Source organism: Opisthocomus hoazin, chromosome 2, assembly GCF_030867145.1.
Source record: "Opisthocomus hoazin isolate bOpiHoa1 chromosome 2, bOpiHoa1.hap1, whole genome shotgun sequence".
Taxonomy (NCBI): Eukaryota; Metazoa; Chordata; class Aves; order Opisthocomiformes; family Opisthocomidae; genus Opisthocomus; species Opisthocomus hoazin.
In genome coordinates, this window is record NC_134415.1 from 16,477,392 (window position 1) to 16,496,310 (window position 18,919).

The window sequence follows — 18,919 nt, forward strand, 5'->3', positions numbered from 1 at the left end:
TCTACAAGTTCCCTTCCTTGGTTCAGTTCTCATAAGAACTTTCTGGATATCATGACTGTTCTAGCTGGAGGCTGTTGCATATTCAGTTTTTATGCCTTGTCATCTGTATCATGTGTTGTCTTAAAAACTGTGAAATTATAAGTTGTTTTTTTCTGTTTATGCAAGTAATGTGACTTTGAAAATCTGGATTTTTCATTGTCTTTTGAGACAGATTTATTCATGTTGTTATCGAAAGTCACCTACCAAATGTGTAAAATAGAAAATACATTGTATACAAATGAGATCTATTGTTCCAAAAAAGTTATTATGGTTTTAATTAATACTAAATCACTTCTTTGTGTTCTTCAGCCTTGTTTATGAAAATTTTAAATGTCTTTTAGTTACTTGAACGTCTTATAGTAAAAAAAAACACTGCACTCTTATCCAAGTTTCATAGTTGATACTATCACTTCAAAGTTCCAGTGCTTCTCAAAAGAAATTTGACTGCATTCTTTACATGAATGGTAATAGTGATTACTTTCAAGTAACAAATTAAAAGACTATTTCTGGTTACATTTACATTGTTAAAAATTCTGGTAATGACCCCTGACACTTTTGAACTCATAGACTGTTCTTGTTGAGCAAAAATATTTTCATTAAAATGAGCAGATAGATTTAAATAACATACTGTCAGAAGATTGCAGCTTTGACAAGAACACATTAATAAACATCTACGTTCCGTTCTAGTATTTTGGTTTTAAGTTAAATCTATAAATGTGGCTTAATGCTCCAAGCTGTGACTTTGATGACCATAAATTCAGTGCATTAAGCATGGAGATGAAAGAATGACTTTCATTTTATAGGGAAGAATGTTTCAAATTCCGTTATGTCTGTGACCAAATATGGGCCTCGCTTGCTATCTGAAAAGGGTAGAGGGTGGACTTGCTTCATGTGTCCAAATGAGCTACAAGGCTGAAGGGAGAGAAGACAGCTTTACACCACCTTAGTGTTTCCTGCGATTCTGCATTAGGCCGGCTGGGCCTGGGTGGTCTGAAGAGCTGTTACAATGATCAACACAGCCAAAACACAATAAACTTCTCTTCCTAAGTACTCTTCCAGCTGGAGGCTGCCACAGGGAAACACTACAGGGCTGATATTCCAGCTTTTGTAGGTTGGTCTGTGGCACAACAGCTCTCTGTTAATCAGCTAGTCCTTCTGCACAACTTTGCTTGGCTTTAGCAGGCATCAGGCTCTTCAGGTTGTTTTGAGATGTTAATGTGTAGAATGCCAATAGGCTGTGAAGCATTTTCATATTTGCTTGCTGAGGAATCCAAGTAAAGTATTTCAGTAAGTGGGCAAATTAGAGGAGGTTACAGTAGCTTTATGATGCACCCAATAAATCACTCGGCATGTTTTACAGTAACCAAGCAAAGCATTTTCTTTTGAGCGGTAAGTGACAGACGAGTACAGATCTCGTTAGAAGTAGGCCCAGGAATTTTTCCTAGGGTTGGATGTTTACACTTGGCATGGTTTGTTATCCTTGGAGAAAGGATACTCAGGCTACGTTATGGTGTTATTAATCCTGGAATAAAGCTGAAATGATTCACTTCCTGAATGTGATTGATTTAGGCATGCCATTGCTCAAGGAAATGTAGGAGAACATTGCATGTAGGCTTCCAGCAGAGAACCAAAGTAGTGTCAAACAGCAGCTAATGCAGCCCAAAGGCTGTTTTAAACTACTTGAAAAGCCATTGTAGCAATGGAGAATGCAACCTGAACACTGGAAGAGAATACCTTCTGAAACATGTCCTACCCTCCAGCACAGATTTGTTCCATGCACCAACATACAGCAGAGAACGATTCTACTACATTGTGCCCTTCTGTACACATATACTTATGCAATAGCCAGAGGGAGAACTTCCATTAGGTGTGTAACTGCTCTGTCCCTTAAGTACCTTAGAACAGAATTTGATCCCGTATCTAACTTCTTTCAAAGTTTTGATTCATATATTTTTTTTTCAGTCATCAGAATTCCTGTGTGCAATGCTTGTAAGAGCGCTGAACAAATAAATCAATGAATTACATACGTCAGTAAAAGAGCCTGACCCTCATGATATAGATTGAGGTGTTGAAAAGCCACTGGGGTTTTGGATCTTTAAGCCAGGAAGAACTGTTTAGAGAAAAGTAACAAATAAGGGTTAGGTCATTTTTGAAAAGTTTGGGGTGTTTTTTTTTCTTCTTTCTTCTGGACTATTTGGTCCTTCCCTAAATCAGTTAGTAGAAAAAAATAGGTTGTTGCATTAACTAAGTGCAGGCACTTAGACTTAGTGAAATTTAATTTACTGTTGTGATATTCACCCTATTAACTGGAAATGTGTGTATGTGTGGTCATGAGTAAAAATGGAGGTCAGTTCTTCATCTGATTCCGTTAACTATTTGTGGAACAAGATTCTGGTAAAATGCTTTCAAAACACAGTTGTGTTTTGGGGTATTTCTAATGTGAAACCTTGAAGAGTGACTTACCCTGGACAAAAATCCAAATAAAACTTGTTCTTGAGCGTTCTTAGAAAACAAGCAGGAAAAGCCATGAGTAAAGTAAAATGTATTTCATTATTTTAAATCAAAAGACATTTTCATTTTGATATCCAAGTTATCCATTTATTTCCATCTTCTGTTTAATAACTGAAGTATGTCAAGTTCTTTGAAGATGAAGATGGGTTTGGATTTGGTAAATCAATATATAATTATCATGGTTTATAACAAGTTCAATGTTAGCATGTGCTTTTGTGTTTAAATGAATACCATCTTACATTGTTCCCATCTTCCTCCTTCACCTCTGCTTGGTTTTGGAGGTGGTTTTATTTGAAGTCATGAAGATTACTTTGTTTGTAGTCACACTCTTCACATGAGCAGACAGGCATTCAGTTAGGAAATGGTTGTTTTAGCTTGTCTTTTTTCCCCAGGAAATTCGGTGGCAGTGAGTCATTAACACATTGCATTTTCTGAGAGCGGGTTGACCTTACACCCAGCAGACCTATAAAAATCTGCGGGATCCTATCAGATCCTAACTGTTCTTGTTAAGGGAGTCTGTTCAAGTTCTCCTTAGTGGGGAAGATTGTGGGATGGATTGGCAGCGGTTTGGTTACATCTGGGTTGTTTGAGGCTAGGAGAGCTGTGGTGGCTCTGGAGGAGAGCATGGTGGCTAACCTCACCATATATCAAGCTGTGTGCTTAGAAGAGGGTGTAGGAGGAGCTGAGACATGGCAGCTTCATTTGTGTAGGACTCCGGCACCACTGTCAAGACCCTGATTATGGCAAAGCTTCTGTGCATTTGAATGAACTTGTGAGAGCAGTGTCACACTGGGATGACATGTGGTGTCCACTGCCGTCTCAATAGACCCAAATTAAGAGTAAAGCTTTCATTTCTTGTCAAGCTTTCATGGGGATGGACTACCAAATCTAGGAGCACAGTGTGTCAAGGACCAGTTCCATGTATTTGACATGTATAATACTAAAGAGTAACAGCAAAGGGTCAGGCTGTCAGTCAGTGCAGAATGACAATGCTTCTTCCATGCCAGTGGGGTCACACCAACTTATTACCGTTGAGAAGGGTCAAGTCATTCACATTATCAAGCACCAGCTATCACAAAATCAGTGCTCTGTTTACCAGTTCTTCATGAATCATAAATAACAGCATCTATTGTGAGAGCTGACTGTGGAGCCATGCAAGGTGATGTGTGGAAAAGCTCCTTGCTTAACCCTTTTTTTCTGTCACCTGCACAGCAGCTTTTTACCAGTGGACCTTCATTACTCTGTTTTCCTTGAAAACTGAAAATTAGTATTTAGTTGTTCTTTAAGAAGCTTTATTTACATATGTATGATTTTATAGTACTGCTACGTAGCCTTTTAAAATATTTCCTCTATGTAGGTGAAGGTGTTTGTGATATCACTCTACAAGCATGCTGTCAGTTTCTACTTCTGCACAACAAAAGATTATTCAGACACAATGGAGCAAATGAATTCTTACTGCTATACTAATTTAAAAATGAAATGTTTTTTATGTCCATATACAAGAAATAGACGGGTAAAAACCAAGTCTGTTAATCTTGAATAAGATTTCTTTTCCAGCTGCCTGAACAAGTTGATTCCAGTGCAATTTGCACAGCTGGGCAGGCTGGCACGTGGTAGGAAACGTTTTGGGTAGGTGGCCTTTTACCACAGTCTGAAATAAAATAAAATGAAGTAGATGGTAAATCTGGAAGGCTTTTTTTTTCCCAAAGTTGTTAAATAAAACTATTCTTACATGCATGTATGTTTCTTTTGAAAATGTGAAGGTTTTTATCAACTTGTGGCTTGTTTCTGTTGAATCCCTAGATAAGCTTGTGTAATTCAGCACAGAGTATCAGCTCAGTAATTCTATGAGTTCATTAAAAACACATGACCTGGAAAAAAGGCAGTAAAATACACTAGAATTAAGTTATGCTGAAGCATCAGAACATGCACAATAAAGCTAACTTTAAAAATTGGACAAATATAGCAAGAGGAATATCCATATCAGGAACTCCAGAAGGAACGTTTATCGGTACTTACATGCATATAAGCCAGTACAGAAATGTAGCAGTGCCCACATTAAATGGCAATAACAGAGTACGTGTGAATGGAGTGTTGTATTTTTAAATACTAAACATACAATAACTGTTCATCTGGGAAGATATTTAATACAGAGGCAGTAATGACAGCATCTGTGAATGTTTCCTGCAGAATAGTTGAATCATTTAGAAAGAAAGATGATTGTATATGGATGAATTATAGGAAGATTCCATCTACCTGGAAGTTAGCCACTTCAGTAAATAATGCCATGAAACCTTTGCCAGTAGGCAAAACTCTAAAACCGGATGCTCTACTATCGACAAATGCATCTGATGCGCTCCTATGCCAGTTATTCTCAGCAGTGACATTAAATAAGGGTCAGATTTGTAAAAACATGCATCATTTCTATTTAGATTATATTTAAATTCAATTTAATCTAAAATTCACAATTGCAGTTTATCTGTATAAAGACTTAAATATAAGCTATGTCAAGAAATTTTCATTGTAAAATCCAAATAGCACAGTTTTGCTACTAGGTATTCAAGATCACTCAGCTAGTTGAAGCCTGTAACCTGCAACCAAAATTTGTTTAAGTGCAGTGCAAAGCCAGATTTTGTACCCCCTTCTGCAGAATAGGATTTTTTATTATTATTATTTCACTGTAAATATATATATATGTGCATTTGAGTTCAGTGGCTAAGTTATTCAAAGTTGAAAAACTGCTTGAGAATTGTAACAACAGACAGATTTTTTTCCTTCTACAACATACAGATGCAGCTCTACAAGCTTACAAGATATAGTTTGAGTACTACAAGTAATACTAGTGTTGTGAATAAAATTATTCTAATTCAAGTTAGAAAGCAGGTTTTGTAAATGTTTTTTTCTCTTCTTGTCTATCTGTCTTTGCAGGATTTTACTTTTTGATTTTTTATGTGCCTATATACTTTTGGTATTCAAATAATAAAATTTATCCATATATAGATTTTTAACATTCCTTAAAATGAAGCTGTATGCAAAGAGTCCATCAATAATACTTTTAAACATTCAAAGTATGAATGCACTTACGTTAAGCTATATAGTTACTTACCATCACAGAATGGTAGGGGTTGGAAGGCACCTCTGTGCGTCTAGTCCAACCCACCTGCTGAAGCAAGGTCGCCTAGAGCAGGTTGCACAGGACCTCGTCCATACGGGTGTTGAATATCTCCAGAGAAGGAGAATCCACAACCTCTCTGGGCAACCTGTTCCAGGGCTCCGTCACCCTCAGAGGGAAGAAGTTCTTCCTCATGTTTAGATGGAACTTCCTGTGCTTCAGTTTGTGCCCGTTGCCCCTTGTCCTGTCGCTGGGCACCACTGAAAAGAGTCTGGCCCCATCCGCTTGACACTCACCCTTAAGATATTTATAAGCATTTATAAGGTCCCTTCTCGGCCTTCTCCAGGCTTAACAAGCCCAGCTCCCTCAGCCTTTCCTTGTAGGAGAGATGCTCCAGTCCCCTCACCATCCTCGTAGCCCTCCGCTGGACTCTCTCCAGTAGTACCCCATCTTTCTTAAACTGGAGAGCCCAGAACTGGACACAGCACTCCAGATGCAGTCTCACTAGGGCAGAGTAGAGGGGGAGGAGAACCTCCCTTGACCTGCTGGCCCTCAACCTGCTGACCAGGATGCCATTGGCCTTCTTGGCAACCAGGGCACTCTGCTGGCTTATGGTCAACTTGTGTCCACCAGCACTCCCAGGTCCCTCTCCGCAGAGCTGCTCTCCAGCAGGTCCACCCCAAGCCTGTACTGGTGCATGGAGTTGTTCCTCCCCAGGTGCAGGACCCTGCACTTGCCCTTGTTGAACCTCATCAGGTTCCTCTCTGTCCAACTTTCCAGCCTGTCCAGGTCACGCTGAATGGCAGCACAGCCTTCTGGTGTATCCACCACTCCTCCCAGCTTTGTGTCATCAGCAAACTTGCTTAAATACATGTAGAATGGTAGAGTTATCCTCCTAGGTAGGAAAGAAAAGTGCCACATTTTTCATAATGAGGACATATAAGCAAATAGCAATGTATTTGAATGGTTAACAAACAAGAGACTTGATCTTTTCTTGAAAATAACAAGTATAAAAAACAGTTAATATTAAGTTGTCTTTTTTGCTGATTTAAAATTTAAGTGCTGTCTTCACTAGACAAAACATTTCTGTTAATTCTATTAAACGATAAAAAGCAAAAGTCAGATTAGAATAAAAGAGCACAGTCCTTGTTAAAAGTATGCATCTTGGTTTTTAATTTTTGATATTACTTTTTTCATCCTGTATGTTTCCTCTCCCTCTGAAATCTATGTATGCTTTTTGCACATATATATATATATATATGTGTAATTTGCGTATCTGTGTAATTGTGTTGAGGATTTTTATTTTGAAGTGAACCTGGATATAGGGATTTTTCCCGTATTCAGGGTAAAGCATACTGTCTCTTCCTCTAACTTGTTTCCGACGACAGAGTCAGTGCTTCATCAAAGCAAGCAGAATTGTTCCATGGCTTAGCATTTGAGGACTGGTCTGACAACACGAATTGACAACAAGTAGAAGATTCAATAGTATGTTCTTGAGCATGCCAGTATTTGCTTTATTAACTTCTAGGTATTTTTGTAGTCTCCTCTTTTGTTAATGTTCATTGTCATGCCTGGTGTTTGATAGTGGAGGGTTAGCAATATGTCCTTTCCTCCTGACAACTTTACAACAGCATCAATATGTTTCTCTTTAGTATGTTTCAATGATGTCTTTAGTTTGCTAGCTGTAAAGACTTCAGTTCATTCCTCACAGTAGTCACAAAAGATAACGATATTGAAACAATGATGATCTTACTTTTGCAATCAGTTGGCATTCTGTTGATGCTTTCAATCATGTTTTGAGGTTTCAGAGCAGAAGAAAGAACCTAGTCAGACTAAGAAACTGAAGAAACTGTCTAAAACTTGAGTGCATCAGAATAAGTCTAACTTACTAAATATTCTGTATTAGTGCAATCCTTAAATAAGATACTCCTGTGCTTATATGGGACATCTTCCTGCTCAAAGCTTGATTAGAAAAGAAAGATTAGACTACTGTAGAAGAATACTTCAGCAGTTTTTTGTATTCTTTTCTTATACTATTCTCCTTTTTAAATAGCCCACTCCTCTGAGGTCGGAAAGTCATGTAGTCTGGGAATTTCACTTGAAAATTCCTTTGAAGCAGAACTGATGCTTTGTAATTCGTGTGGTTTCCATCACATTTCATCCAAAGTTCTAGGTTGTAAATTATCACTCTCTGTCACATGTGGCTAAGTGCATAGAGGTGAAGTTGATCCAGGTGCTGTCAAGATACTAGATTAGGTATAGCTTTGGAAGAGCTAAGGGATAAGCTCAACACTGAATATTTTGAAAAAATTGCAGCTGACATGACGTGCTAGAGTCTGCTGTACTGCGAGCTTAAGTCATGTGCTCCTATGTAATGGGACAGGTAGCCAAACTTGTGGAGAAAAATTAAGAAAAAGGTAGGAATGTGAAAGATTTTTTTGTAGGTTTCTAAAAGCAGCTCCAGTGCATCTGTTACATTTTACATCAACTTCTTACCCTCATTGATTGTGCTGAATTGGGCAGCAACATACAATGAGGTCAAATAAAATGGTGAAGGTTTTATAAAAACTAAGAGGAAAGGTAATAAACATTATGTATTTTAGATAAAATGATCACTAATACCTGATTTCCAAGGAGCTAGCTGAAATATTTGACTTCCTCTTGAAACTTGTTCACCAAGCAAGGCAGACATTTTTTCCTAGCTTAGGGATAAGGAGGGCAAGTCTTATGTAAAACTAATGCCTGTAAACATTTTAAAGTAGGTCTGTTTCTGTAGGTGCTGTCTCTATTTTTCTGAAAGAGGAGACGTGACTATTTATGACAGAGACAATTAGAAGTTAGGGGGTTTTGTTGTTTTTTTTTTATTATTACTTTAAGGTTTTGATTATCAGTGCAAGTTACGTTGTTACTGTCTGCTGAAATAAAATCCCAGTTTGGCTGACTTAGTTACAGATGGTATCCAGCTGATGGTTGGACAGGTCCTATTCTAAGAGTGAGTGGTTTATAGATACAACCCCAAGTGTGATAAAGGCCTGAGGCCCAATGCTTGGGGCATGGGAGAATAATGCAGTGAGACCCTGAAAGTGACACTGATCCAAGCAGCCTCGCAACAGCAAACATTATCAAAGTAATTACTTATTACAGAGTTGTGTTCCCACCGATGCAATCCTTTTTGCCCCAGGTCACATGTTCTGTGTTTCCTGAAGCATATTCTTGCTGTTGAGATGGTGAGCTCTTTAGGCTAGAGGTGGTATTTTTGCATTGTGTTTCTTCCAGCACAATGAACCTTCAGGCACTACTGAATACAAATATTAATAAAAACTTTATTAAAAGTGTCAAGCAGTGTTCCATGCTGCATAAAGTATACTACGTTTCTTAAAACTTGCCTTCATTAATGTTATTATGAGTTGTGTTTGACTGCTCAAGCAATAATCTAGTCAGGAAAAGAGGGGTAGATAAGGCAGTCAAAGTGTATTTGTTTTTTAATTCAGAGTGCTTAGGAATGATGTATAAACGTAATTGGTTTTCTGTTATGTTCTCAGCAGTGTTTTAAAAGGTTATAAATCAAATGCTGTCAGTATGGGAAAAAGCATTAACTGGAGTGTTAACTTGTAGCGGTTCTCCTGCACATATTTTGAAAAAGATAAGTTCTGAAGAAAGAAGAATAGTAATACATGTTTCAGTATCTGATTATTTTCAATTTTCCCACAGATATCAATGAGTGTCAGTTACAGGGAGTATGCCCTAATGGTGAGTGCTTGAATACCATGGGCAGCTACAGATGTACCTGCAAAATGGGATTTGTGCCAGATCCTACCCTCTCAAGATGCATACGTAAGTAATAGTGCTAATCAAAGTACCAATATAGATACTTAGTTGCACTTCAGATGACGATTTATTTGACTGGCCCCAACTCTCCTAAGCTGTCCCCATCTTTTTTGCTGTCCTTGCCTCCTCATCTCAGCTTATTCACTTTATTCAGTCAGTCTCAGTGCTCATGCCTCTTTTCTGTCTCTTTGTCCTGAAAGTCTTGGTCTCCACCAGTGGCTGTCCAGCATCCTTGCCATCTTTTCCTGGTTTTCATGTCACAAAACCTTCAAGGCCACATCCAGCCTCCTCATACACACAGTCTTTCTCCCCAGCCTGGAGTTCTTCTTCCCATGCTTTTTTTTCCTCTCTCTGCTAGTTTCCCAGCCAAAATCATCTGTGTCCTGACCTCCTCTCTTCCAGCCCTGCGGATTTGACCTGGATAGTTTCCATTACGAAATATTCAGCCCAGGATGATCTTTGGCACATGTTCCTTCTGATTAAGAGGACTGAAAATTAAGAAAGAATTAGGAGAAAGAAAAAGTTCTAACAGCATGAATGCAAATATTTTCTTCTGCTAATCAGCTTTTACTTGGTTTGAGATCAATTACCTCTGCAAGAAGGAAAGAAGGCATAGAGAACAACTAAATTTCTCACTTGAAGTTTTTCAGGAAGAATATTTACAAATGAAAAATACCTCATTTCCTAAGCTCCTTATCTGAGATATCTTTAGATTTATAAAGTAAAGTATAGCCTAGAGCCATAGGTGATTTCTTCACTTTTTCAGCATAATTATCTTGTGCTACTAGTTAATGACACTGAATTATTGAGAAAGTTTTTCAGCATTGTGAATAGTTTCTTACAACTTTTCAGTTTGATATGAGAAAAAAGAAGATGGTTTTCATTTTTGCTTTTACAGGTCATGTTGCAAATCAAGCAGTCTTTGTATTTTTTGAGTTAAGTGAGCATATTACCCAGCACAAATTAGAAAGCTGCATGGATCCTAGCTTTCTGTATCTCATACTAGTCATAGCTTCAGCTCTTCCCCACTAAAACTAAGCAGAACAAAGTGTAAATATATCCTTTTGCAGTCTTCTTTATGTAACCTACTTATAGCTCAATGTTCCAGTGGGTATGTAGCTTGACACAACGGTATATTGGCAGTGATTGACCGTAGTCTTCAGCAGTTGGACTTGCATAAAAGTGAGAGAGCTGATTCTGTTTCTTTATTGTGGCAGCATGACAACTGCTGGTTTGCAGATATTTTTTTGTCCTTTAAAATACACTTTATCCTTGGTCTAGGATGAGTTGGAATTCAGGAGTGTTTGATGTGAAACAAGAATTTTGTGTTGTGATTATGGCTTGAGGTAGGTGTTTTAATTAAAACTTCAGCAGATGATAATATTAATCCATTTAACTGGTGTTGGAAATCTGGTGGTGTTTCTTTGTTCTGCTTTTCACGTTAACAGTACGATCCTCTCTTCCACTTTCATTGCAGCTGATAATCCTATAGTTGCTGAAGAGAAGGGTCCCTGCTACCGGTTTGTTAGTGCAGGAAAGCAATGCATGCATCCTCTTTCTGTTCAGCTCAGCAAGCAGCTTTGCTGTTGCAGTGTTGGCAAAGCCTGGGGCCCACACTGTGAGAAGTGTCCTCATCCAGGAACAGGTAAGAACTGCCCATTAAAAATACAAGCTCTTGCCCCCACCCCCCCACCCTGTGTTTGTTATGCATGCTTTAAAAAAAAAAAATCCGGAATTGATTTTAAACAAGAAATGTCCATCAGTAAATTATGACAGTTTTCTACATCATAGTAGAATAATTACACATGTAGTAGTTTTGTTCATAGGTATTTGTGATTAAAACAGGAATTATCTTTGATATGTTGTGATAGAATTCCAGATTAACAATATTTGCATCTCAGAATGTGTCCTTGAACTTTGATTCTCCGTCACATGAAGAGAAATTTATTGTACATTATATTCTGACTATAGATACAGGCAACTTAACCCAAAATCTAATTAATGCTCTTCAGTTGTTAAAAGCACCAGTGAAAGGCTGGTGGCGTTTGAGAATTAGGTTACAGAGCTACCTGTGTTGTAGTTTCCATTACAATTAGTGGGATATGTATGGGAGTATCTCTGCTTTCTAACCTTCCTTCATATCTTTACCATCCATTTTGAGGAATGTGCTATGTATGGTGTTGGCTGCTTACTGGCCGTTAAACATTTCATGCCACTGTTCACCGCAACAATTCCTTACTTGATACATAAAGCTCACTTATATTTATCAATGTTCACTTGGAGTCCTGCTGTTTTTTAAATATATAAGGACTTGGAAAATCCCAGCTTGGTTGGTCAGCACCCTCATTTAAGCTGCTCGTAGATTAAGATACCACATGTTGTAGATACTGATCACTGCTTTTGAGTACCTTCTATTCCCTGATTTTGCTTAAAACTTTAATGACCAAAGTTGGAGTCTTTATTCAAAATCAATTTAATATTTTTTTGTCCAATGTATGGATAAATTAATATTTTGTAAAAGCATCATTGCTTATTGTAATATACATGATGTCCATCCTGTTCCATATTTTAGTGCAGGTGCTTGTAGCAGTAATCCACTGTTCTTACTGAAGTTGCTGCTGCAGGTGTCACTGATACAATACAGGTCATGTATTTGGAGTATTTTATAAAGATTTAGATTTTCAAAACTAGCTACCTGCTTTGGGAAATCCACAGCTAACATGAGAGACATGATGAGAGCAACAAATTCCTTGCTTTTTCACGTTGGGCTTACGGAAATGGAAGTGACAACATTTTTGAGCATTCCACTTGATTTATAAAGCCACTGTTTCTTGCGTGACCATGGGGTTGCTAGATCACCGATCAGGATTTTAAAAGTCCATCTCACTTTCAAATTAATAATATTTCTATGGCATTTTAATGGAGTGAGAATATATTCTCATAGATATTTTACATCTATGAGAATATTGCATGAGTCTTTGTGCCCAATTGTGTGTATTCTGGAGCAGAGAATATATCTTTTTGCAAAGTTGGCTGCTCTCTAGTCATGAAAAATACTTCGTTGAGTATTGTGTGGAATTGGTTATTTGAGGGATTTTTCATAACAAGAAGACTTCAGACAGAAAATCTGTGAGTAGAAAATTCTGATGATCTGTGTGGGAAATACTTCTCCCATTTCATGACAACTTCCATGATTTAAAAAGATATTCCTTTCTATAACAGGTTAAATCCATAGTCTTTCAGAGTTTTGTATGAAAAATGTGTGAAAGTGGGATACTCCAAAATGGGGTAATGTATTTACTGCAGCATCCCATGTTAATTTAAGAGTCATTGAATTAAACAGTCATTATCTCACTCTGATAGCTTTTAAAATATTTGTACAAAGTTGACCAGCTCCAAGAGAGAGACTGAGAGATGCCAGCTTTGTATACCCAGGTGTTGAGAGCACTTATCAGAGCTGTGCTAGAATAAGGCTCATATTTCTGTTCTGCATTTGGGACAATCCGACCTGAAACCAGATTTCCTACATCTTGGATAGCCATCTGAAGGGACAGCTGTCAAATTTTCTCTGTCTTCCTCCTTTGACCAGAATTCCCACCCTCAGTTGGGTGGTTTTTTTGGCAAGTTTTGATATTAGCATTTCCCAACAAGAAATATTTCATCATTCTGAATCCACTCAGTTTAATCAGTTTGACCCTTAATCTTTTCTACTAGTATGACACCATCAGAACACAGTATGCAATTAATGCATACTGCAATTTAATGTGTAATTTAATTAATTAATCTGTGGAGCAACTGTAGCTAGTATGTCGTGGTTTTATTATAGATGCTAATTCATTTTAAAACCCTCGTATTCAAATCAGAATTTGTGAATTTACCAATGCCCCCATCCGCACATCTCTTAAGAAGCTGTAAGAAAACACATCGGGCACATGGGAGACTACATCTTTGATGGTTCATCCCAACATAGTTTTACCTAGAGCAATGAGGACAATGAAGCACTGCCCTCTCAAGACTCCTGAAGTCCCCAGTTGTGGAAGGAGCATAGCTGCTATCTTTGGGGAGGAAGACTGACCAGTATTTCTTTTTCATTGTAGTCTTCCACTAGGACTGCAAAACCTGATGCTCATGTAGAGCAGCTGCAGAGATCGGAGCAGATGCTACTGCCTGGCTTTCATTACCTTTTTCTGTAGTGTCCTTACAAATGAGATTATTCCCCCTCTCTTCCAGTGGTGATGTGGCTTTTTTTGATCCCCATCTTGTTTTTTTCCAGCCTACTGCAGTCAGTGGAAAGACTTGTTCAATTCAGTGGAATTTAGATCAGGGCTTGTATGAGACCTCTGATGTAGCAAATGTGAATGAATGTTGTTACTGGTTGATATTCTTTTGCTCCTCTAGTACAGGGTGGTTGGTTTGGTTTCTGCAAAAAGAGAATGATAGAAATAGTGATCTTCATTTCTTATGCAGTATAGATGATGATGAAAATTTGTGTATTTAAATTCGTTCTCAGAAAGGATACCCTGTTTGAAGAGGATTAGTACAAAAAATTATCTTGATATAATGATAGATTAAACATAACTGAAGAAAGATGGTAAACTGGAGTGGAATCCTCCTGTGAGTAACAGCCAGAACGTGATTTTGGGAGAATGCTCAGTCATATTAGCATGCAATGCATAGCTTGTCTTTAAGTAGTTTTCTGTAAGAATGTATATACGAGATTAAATTTATTAGTGGTAGTCATTATATTTTCCACTATGTCAACATATTGCACTTTTAGACTCCTAAAAGGAATATTTTCCCATCCCAAATCTAGCTGCTTTTAAGGAAATCTGCCCTGGTGGAATGGGTTATACGGTTTCTGGCCCTCACAGAAACAAGCTATATCATCACCCTGCAGTTAGAGTACAGCCACCTGTCATTGGCAAGACCCCGATTACTCAACCTGTTGCTAAAGGTACTTCTCCTCCACCTCTCCCAGCAAAGGAAGAGCCAGTGGAGGCACTGACCTTCTCACAGAAAAGTGAGACTGAGGTGGCTGTGCAAGAAGGTGAGAGTGGGAAAATTTAGTCTTCCTATGTTTCTGTGCATGTGTCTTTAATGCTTTGCGGAGTAGCTTTGTACAGTGCAGGACAAAGAGGCATCACTTCCCACAGCAGAGCATTCCATGTTGTGGAGTGTATTGTGTTACATGAGTCACTGCTGAGATTTTATATGTGGCTCCTACCAGATGCTGAGAACGCCATGCGGGGGGAGGGAGGGAGAGACTGCTTTAATCTCATTATTTTTTATGATAAGAAGTAGTAAATATTTAAGATCTTTGTAAAGATATTTATAATCTCTAATATGTAACAAAGGACTCCACTCAGGCTTTGATTTGCTAGTATTTGGGTTGGTAGAAGCTGCGGGGTTTTCATCATCTTCCTTCTGTACACTCCTGGAGATTGGCATCACCTGATGTGGGCATGCGTCCTCTGCATGTGGTTTGCTCTCACCCCTGCAGCTGTGCACTCCCTTGGCGTGACCGTGTTGGATCAGCCCCTCTCTGCTGGGCTGTTTAATGATTAGTTGACTCCTCTAAGATATTTTTCTCAGACTTTGTTTTCTTCAAGCTCCTCTGAGAACTTGTAGCAGCTGAACTTTCCTGAGTTTAAAATAAATGCAGAAGCGAAGAAATGCAGAAAGCAGCGTTATTATAAATACATTGCCAGCAAACTTGGCATGACCTAACTGTAGACAAGAAGAAATACATTGCTGAAGAAACCTCTCATGATACTGAGTACTTAATAGATTATTTCCAAGTACGAGTTATGTATCTGTATGTTAGGCCATTATTAGAAAGAGTTTCAGTCAGATGACTTTGCAAAATTCTGTGTGACATGGATTACTTTCCAGTTAAAATCACTGCCCTAGTTTTCCTTTCAAAAAGAAAATGGAGCTAACTGAATCTGGAGAGAAAAATAAGCCATTCAAATATACTTACAGACAGTGCTGGAATGTAATATCTCACATAAAACTCTGGGCTTTTCTGTGTTACAAAGTGGAAAAAAGTGGTGTATCATTTGCTGAAATATTACTTCAGTAATTAGAAAGATAGTCACTTTCTAGTAGATCTTAAAACAGAGAATCTGGAGAAGAAAGGAGTACTGTTTTTTTCAATAAAAAACTTTTAAAAATATGCTTATTCTAAGTCAGTACTGACACATACACATGTTTGAATTTTATATTCCTTTTTTTTTTATATGTTTGCATTTGGAATTTTTGAGATTTTATTAGGAGTTCTCCTAGTTCTTATAGTCAGCCTCCCCACTAATACTGAAGAAACTAGAGCAAGAAGTGATTTTTTTTTTTTTTTTTAATCTATCCTGTGGAAAATATTGATTGTGAGAGCAAAAATACTCTTACAGTTTTTACAGAAGCATATAGATTTTCATCAATAAAAGACAAATTCAAAAAAGGCAAACTGCAATGGAAAATAAAAACTGACCTTAAATTTCTACCTCTCCTTCCTCAAAAAAGTCCCTTTTGTGGAGAAAACAAAAAGCCAAACCAATTTTGCTTGCTAAAAGAAAAGGCAAATTTCAAGATTCTTTTTTTTTTTTAACAATAACTTGAAAATTTGTTAATAGTTAGTTATATACCATTATTATATTAATTTAATTTTAAAATAATTACAGATGTTGATACTCCCTGGAAGGAATTTAAAAAGTTTAATCAGTGAGTTCATAACCTGCGAGTTTCTTGAATTGTTTCTAAGGAAACAATTGAGAAACTTATAAAGCAGCTGAATGCTGAGTAAATAATTCTAAGTATTGGTCAGTGTGTAGAATCTTATTCTAGTTTCAGGTTAGTTTTTACGCTTGCTTCAAGAGCATTACTTCAGGTTTGCACCATTTTGGAATGAGGTTAGAGCCTGAAATGTTTCTGTGATGGCAACAACCACTTTCAAAATTGTTAGTAGTTTGAAGTAGAATATGTAAGTAAATGCTATGTGAAGACTGATTAATTTTCTTTTTTTCTTTCTGGTTTTAGTGGCAACTGCAGCCCCTGATCAGGTAAAACATGATGTGATTTATCTAGGCATTAGAATGCAGACCGTGTGTGCAAGATGTGATACAATAACTCTGAAAAGGATTTAGGGGGAACAAACCACTCACTGTGGACTTACAGTGCAAACCCTGTTGCAAAAGAGCTCTTGTTATTATTACATACAGCAACAGGCAGGTCGTGAGATGCAGGAAAGAGATTTCTTTAATCTCTCCTTAGGGCATTGGTGGAGAGTCTAGTACTGTATAGTTCTGTGCCATTCTGGAGCCTGTATTTTAAAGAGGATATTGAAAAATGCAGACAATATGAAGGAGAGCCACAGACACTGACAGCTGAAGAGAATGAGTTGGAGAGAAATAGTATGAAGCTTTGAGAAGCACTTGTGACACCTGTTTAAAAGACTTGTATTCGTGCCAAAGTTAGTTTCCTAGGGTTTTCAGGGTTGCTGTGTACTCAGTGGACAAGAGCAGGTGCGTACCTGTGTTAAGTTTCCCATGCTGGAGGTTCCAGGTTCTCTATGCTGAAGATAATGTGATTCGCTAGGAATAACTGCAGCTGTACTTCATTTCATTTTCCTAAAGACTTACAAGCATCTAGCACTTCTGTGAAAACAAGTTGATCAGTGCAATAGCTAAGAGAGAACCTTTCACAGTGGTCAAAGACTTAGAGACATAAGATTGCAGTTCAACATCACATAAAAATATACAATTAAATACTATTCGTAAGCAATTAAAGACCAGAGGATGGGAGAACTATGGTGGAACAAAAGCAAAGATACAATTAGAAGCTTCGTGAAATGGCTGCTTCAAGTAAAATGAATGTTAAATTGTATGTCATTGTGTAAACATAGTTATTTCAGGCTTAAATTGGTGGTAATTAATGAACTACTATCAAAAGCCATTTGTGAGAACGTTAGCAGTTTCTCAGGCCAGGAGTTTGTGGGTTGTTATGATAGCTGAATTAGGAGAATGTTTTCAGAATGTTTTAACCATTCTTTTAGGAATTAGCTTCCTTTGATCAAGAAAAGCAGCCTTATCTAGAGCCTGGGCAGCCTCAGCTTTCTCCTGGAATTTCAACGATTAACCTGCATCCCCAATTTCCAGGTAACTTGTTTTGACTTGTCATTTAGTATGAGAGAGTGCTTACAATACTTCAAGTATGGGAAGGTAGAAATTGTAACAGAGGTTCACAAAAAATTGATTGCAGCTTCACAAACAATATTTCCATGAGCAGAAGATAGGTAAAAATATAAAATCATGGAAGCTGAAGTGGGAGGAATGGAGAGGTTGGCACTGGCTGAGTGACTTGTTAGGAGTCAAAGACGTATTTTAGGCAAAAGTGATATCCTGGATTAAGTACATGAGAATTTTAATGTCAGCAGAGTTGAGGATTTGTAGCCCTTCCAGGAAGAAATTTTACTTAGGTGCCTCCTTGTAGATTTATGCATAACTTCTGCTGCAAAAGTTTTACTATTTTGCTTGCTTTCTTTAGCACCTCAGTTTTTTACACAAAAGGTAGAATGATGGAAAATCCAATTATACTATTTTTTCTACTCCAGATCTAAGCATAATAAACTAATGAAAAGCTCCATAGTGTCTGGCTCATTCAGTGTCATGTGTGAGTGCTTTAAGGGTTTTTTTTTGGATGTGATTGATTTCCATTCCATGTCACACAGTAGTGATTGAGAAAACATCTCCTCCTCTGCCTGTTGAAGTTGCTCCTGAAGTCTCTACTTCAAGTGCAAGTCAAGTAATTGCACCTACTCAAGTTACAGGTATTGTACATCCTTTTTAGAACTAAAATAAATTAAGAAATGACTGTGAGTTCCTGATACTGTAACTTTGTTCCATGCTACTTCTGGATTATAATAGCTGTAGAACAGAAAGGGATACCCTGGGGACAGATAGAAAGCACTGAACAGCACAGCAACGAGGGTACAGTCAACAGAGCTAGGACTGGACCCTTCAAGGATGTACCTGTCGTTTTTGTGCTTACAAATAAATGATAGAAGGAAAAATTAATAATTCCACTTCAGATTACTTCAGATCTGCAACCAAAGTCCAGAACTGAAGGCTTCTTGGCTACAAGTCAGGTCTTTAGACAGTCTGCAAAAGTGTTCTTGAAGTATACATGATCGTGTTCTTGAAGTATATATGATCATGTTCTTTGAGGGATGTAGACGTGGTGGGATGTAGATCAGCATGGTCTACAAAAGGCAGATGAGGAGTTACTGTAAGATATATTTTGAAATGTTCTTTTGACATTTGTCATTCTTCCTTTTTTTGATGTAGTAAAATTGCCTTTTCCACATCCATATGTCAAAAAGTGAAAATGACAGAAATGCAAATAATGTTCCTGTCATAGCTGAAACTTGTCTAAGTGATG

The 18,919-nt window shown here is 37.7% G+C and overlaps 1 protein-coding gene across 8 annotated transcripts in view; it reads left to right on the top strand.

Moving 5' to 3' along the window:
• The window catches only part of LTBP1 (latent transforming growth factor beta binding protein 1), a 211,786-nt gene that overhangs the window by 124,253 nt on the left and 68,614 nt on the right, over positions 1–18,919 (top strand). For 3 of the 8 annotated variants that reach the window (XM_075412728.1, XM_075412731.1, XM_075412734.1), the window contains 6 exons: positions 9,374–9,496; positions 10,968–11,135; positions 14,304–14,537; positions 16,520–16,542; positions 17,535–17,637; positions 18,210–18,308. In XM_075412728.1, the coding sequence (XP_075268843.1) occupies positions 9,374–9,496; positions 10,968–11,135; positions 14,304–14,537; positions 16,520–16,542; positions 17,535–17,637; positions 18,210–18,308 (750 nt within the window). The remainder of the gene's footprint in view (positions 1–9,373; positions 9,497–10,967; positions 11,136–14,303; positions 14,538–16,519; positions 16,543–17,534; positions 17,638–18,209; positions 18,309–18,919) is intronic. The other 5 variants (XM_075412729.1, XM_075412735.1, XM_075412732.1 and 2 more) reach the window with 4 other exon arrangements.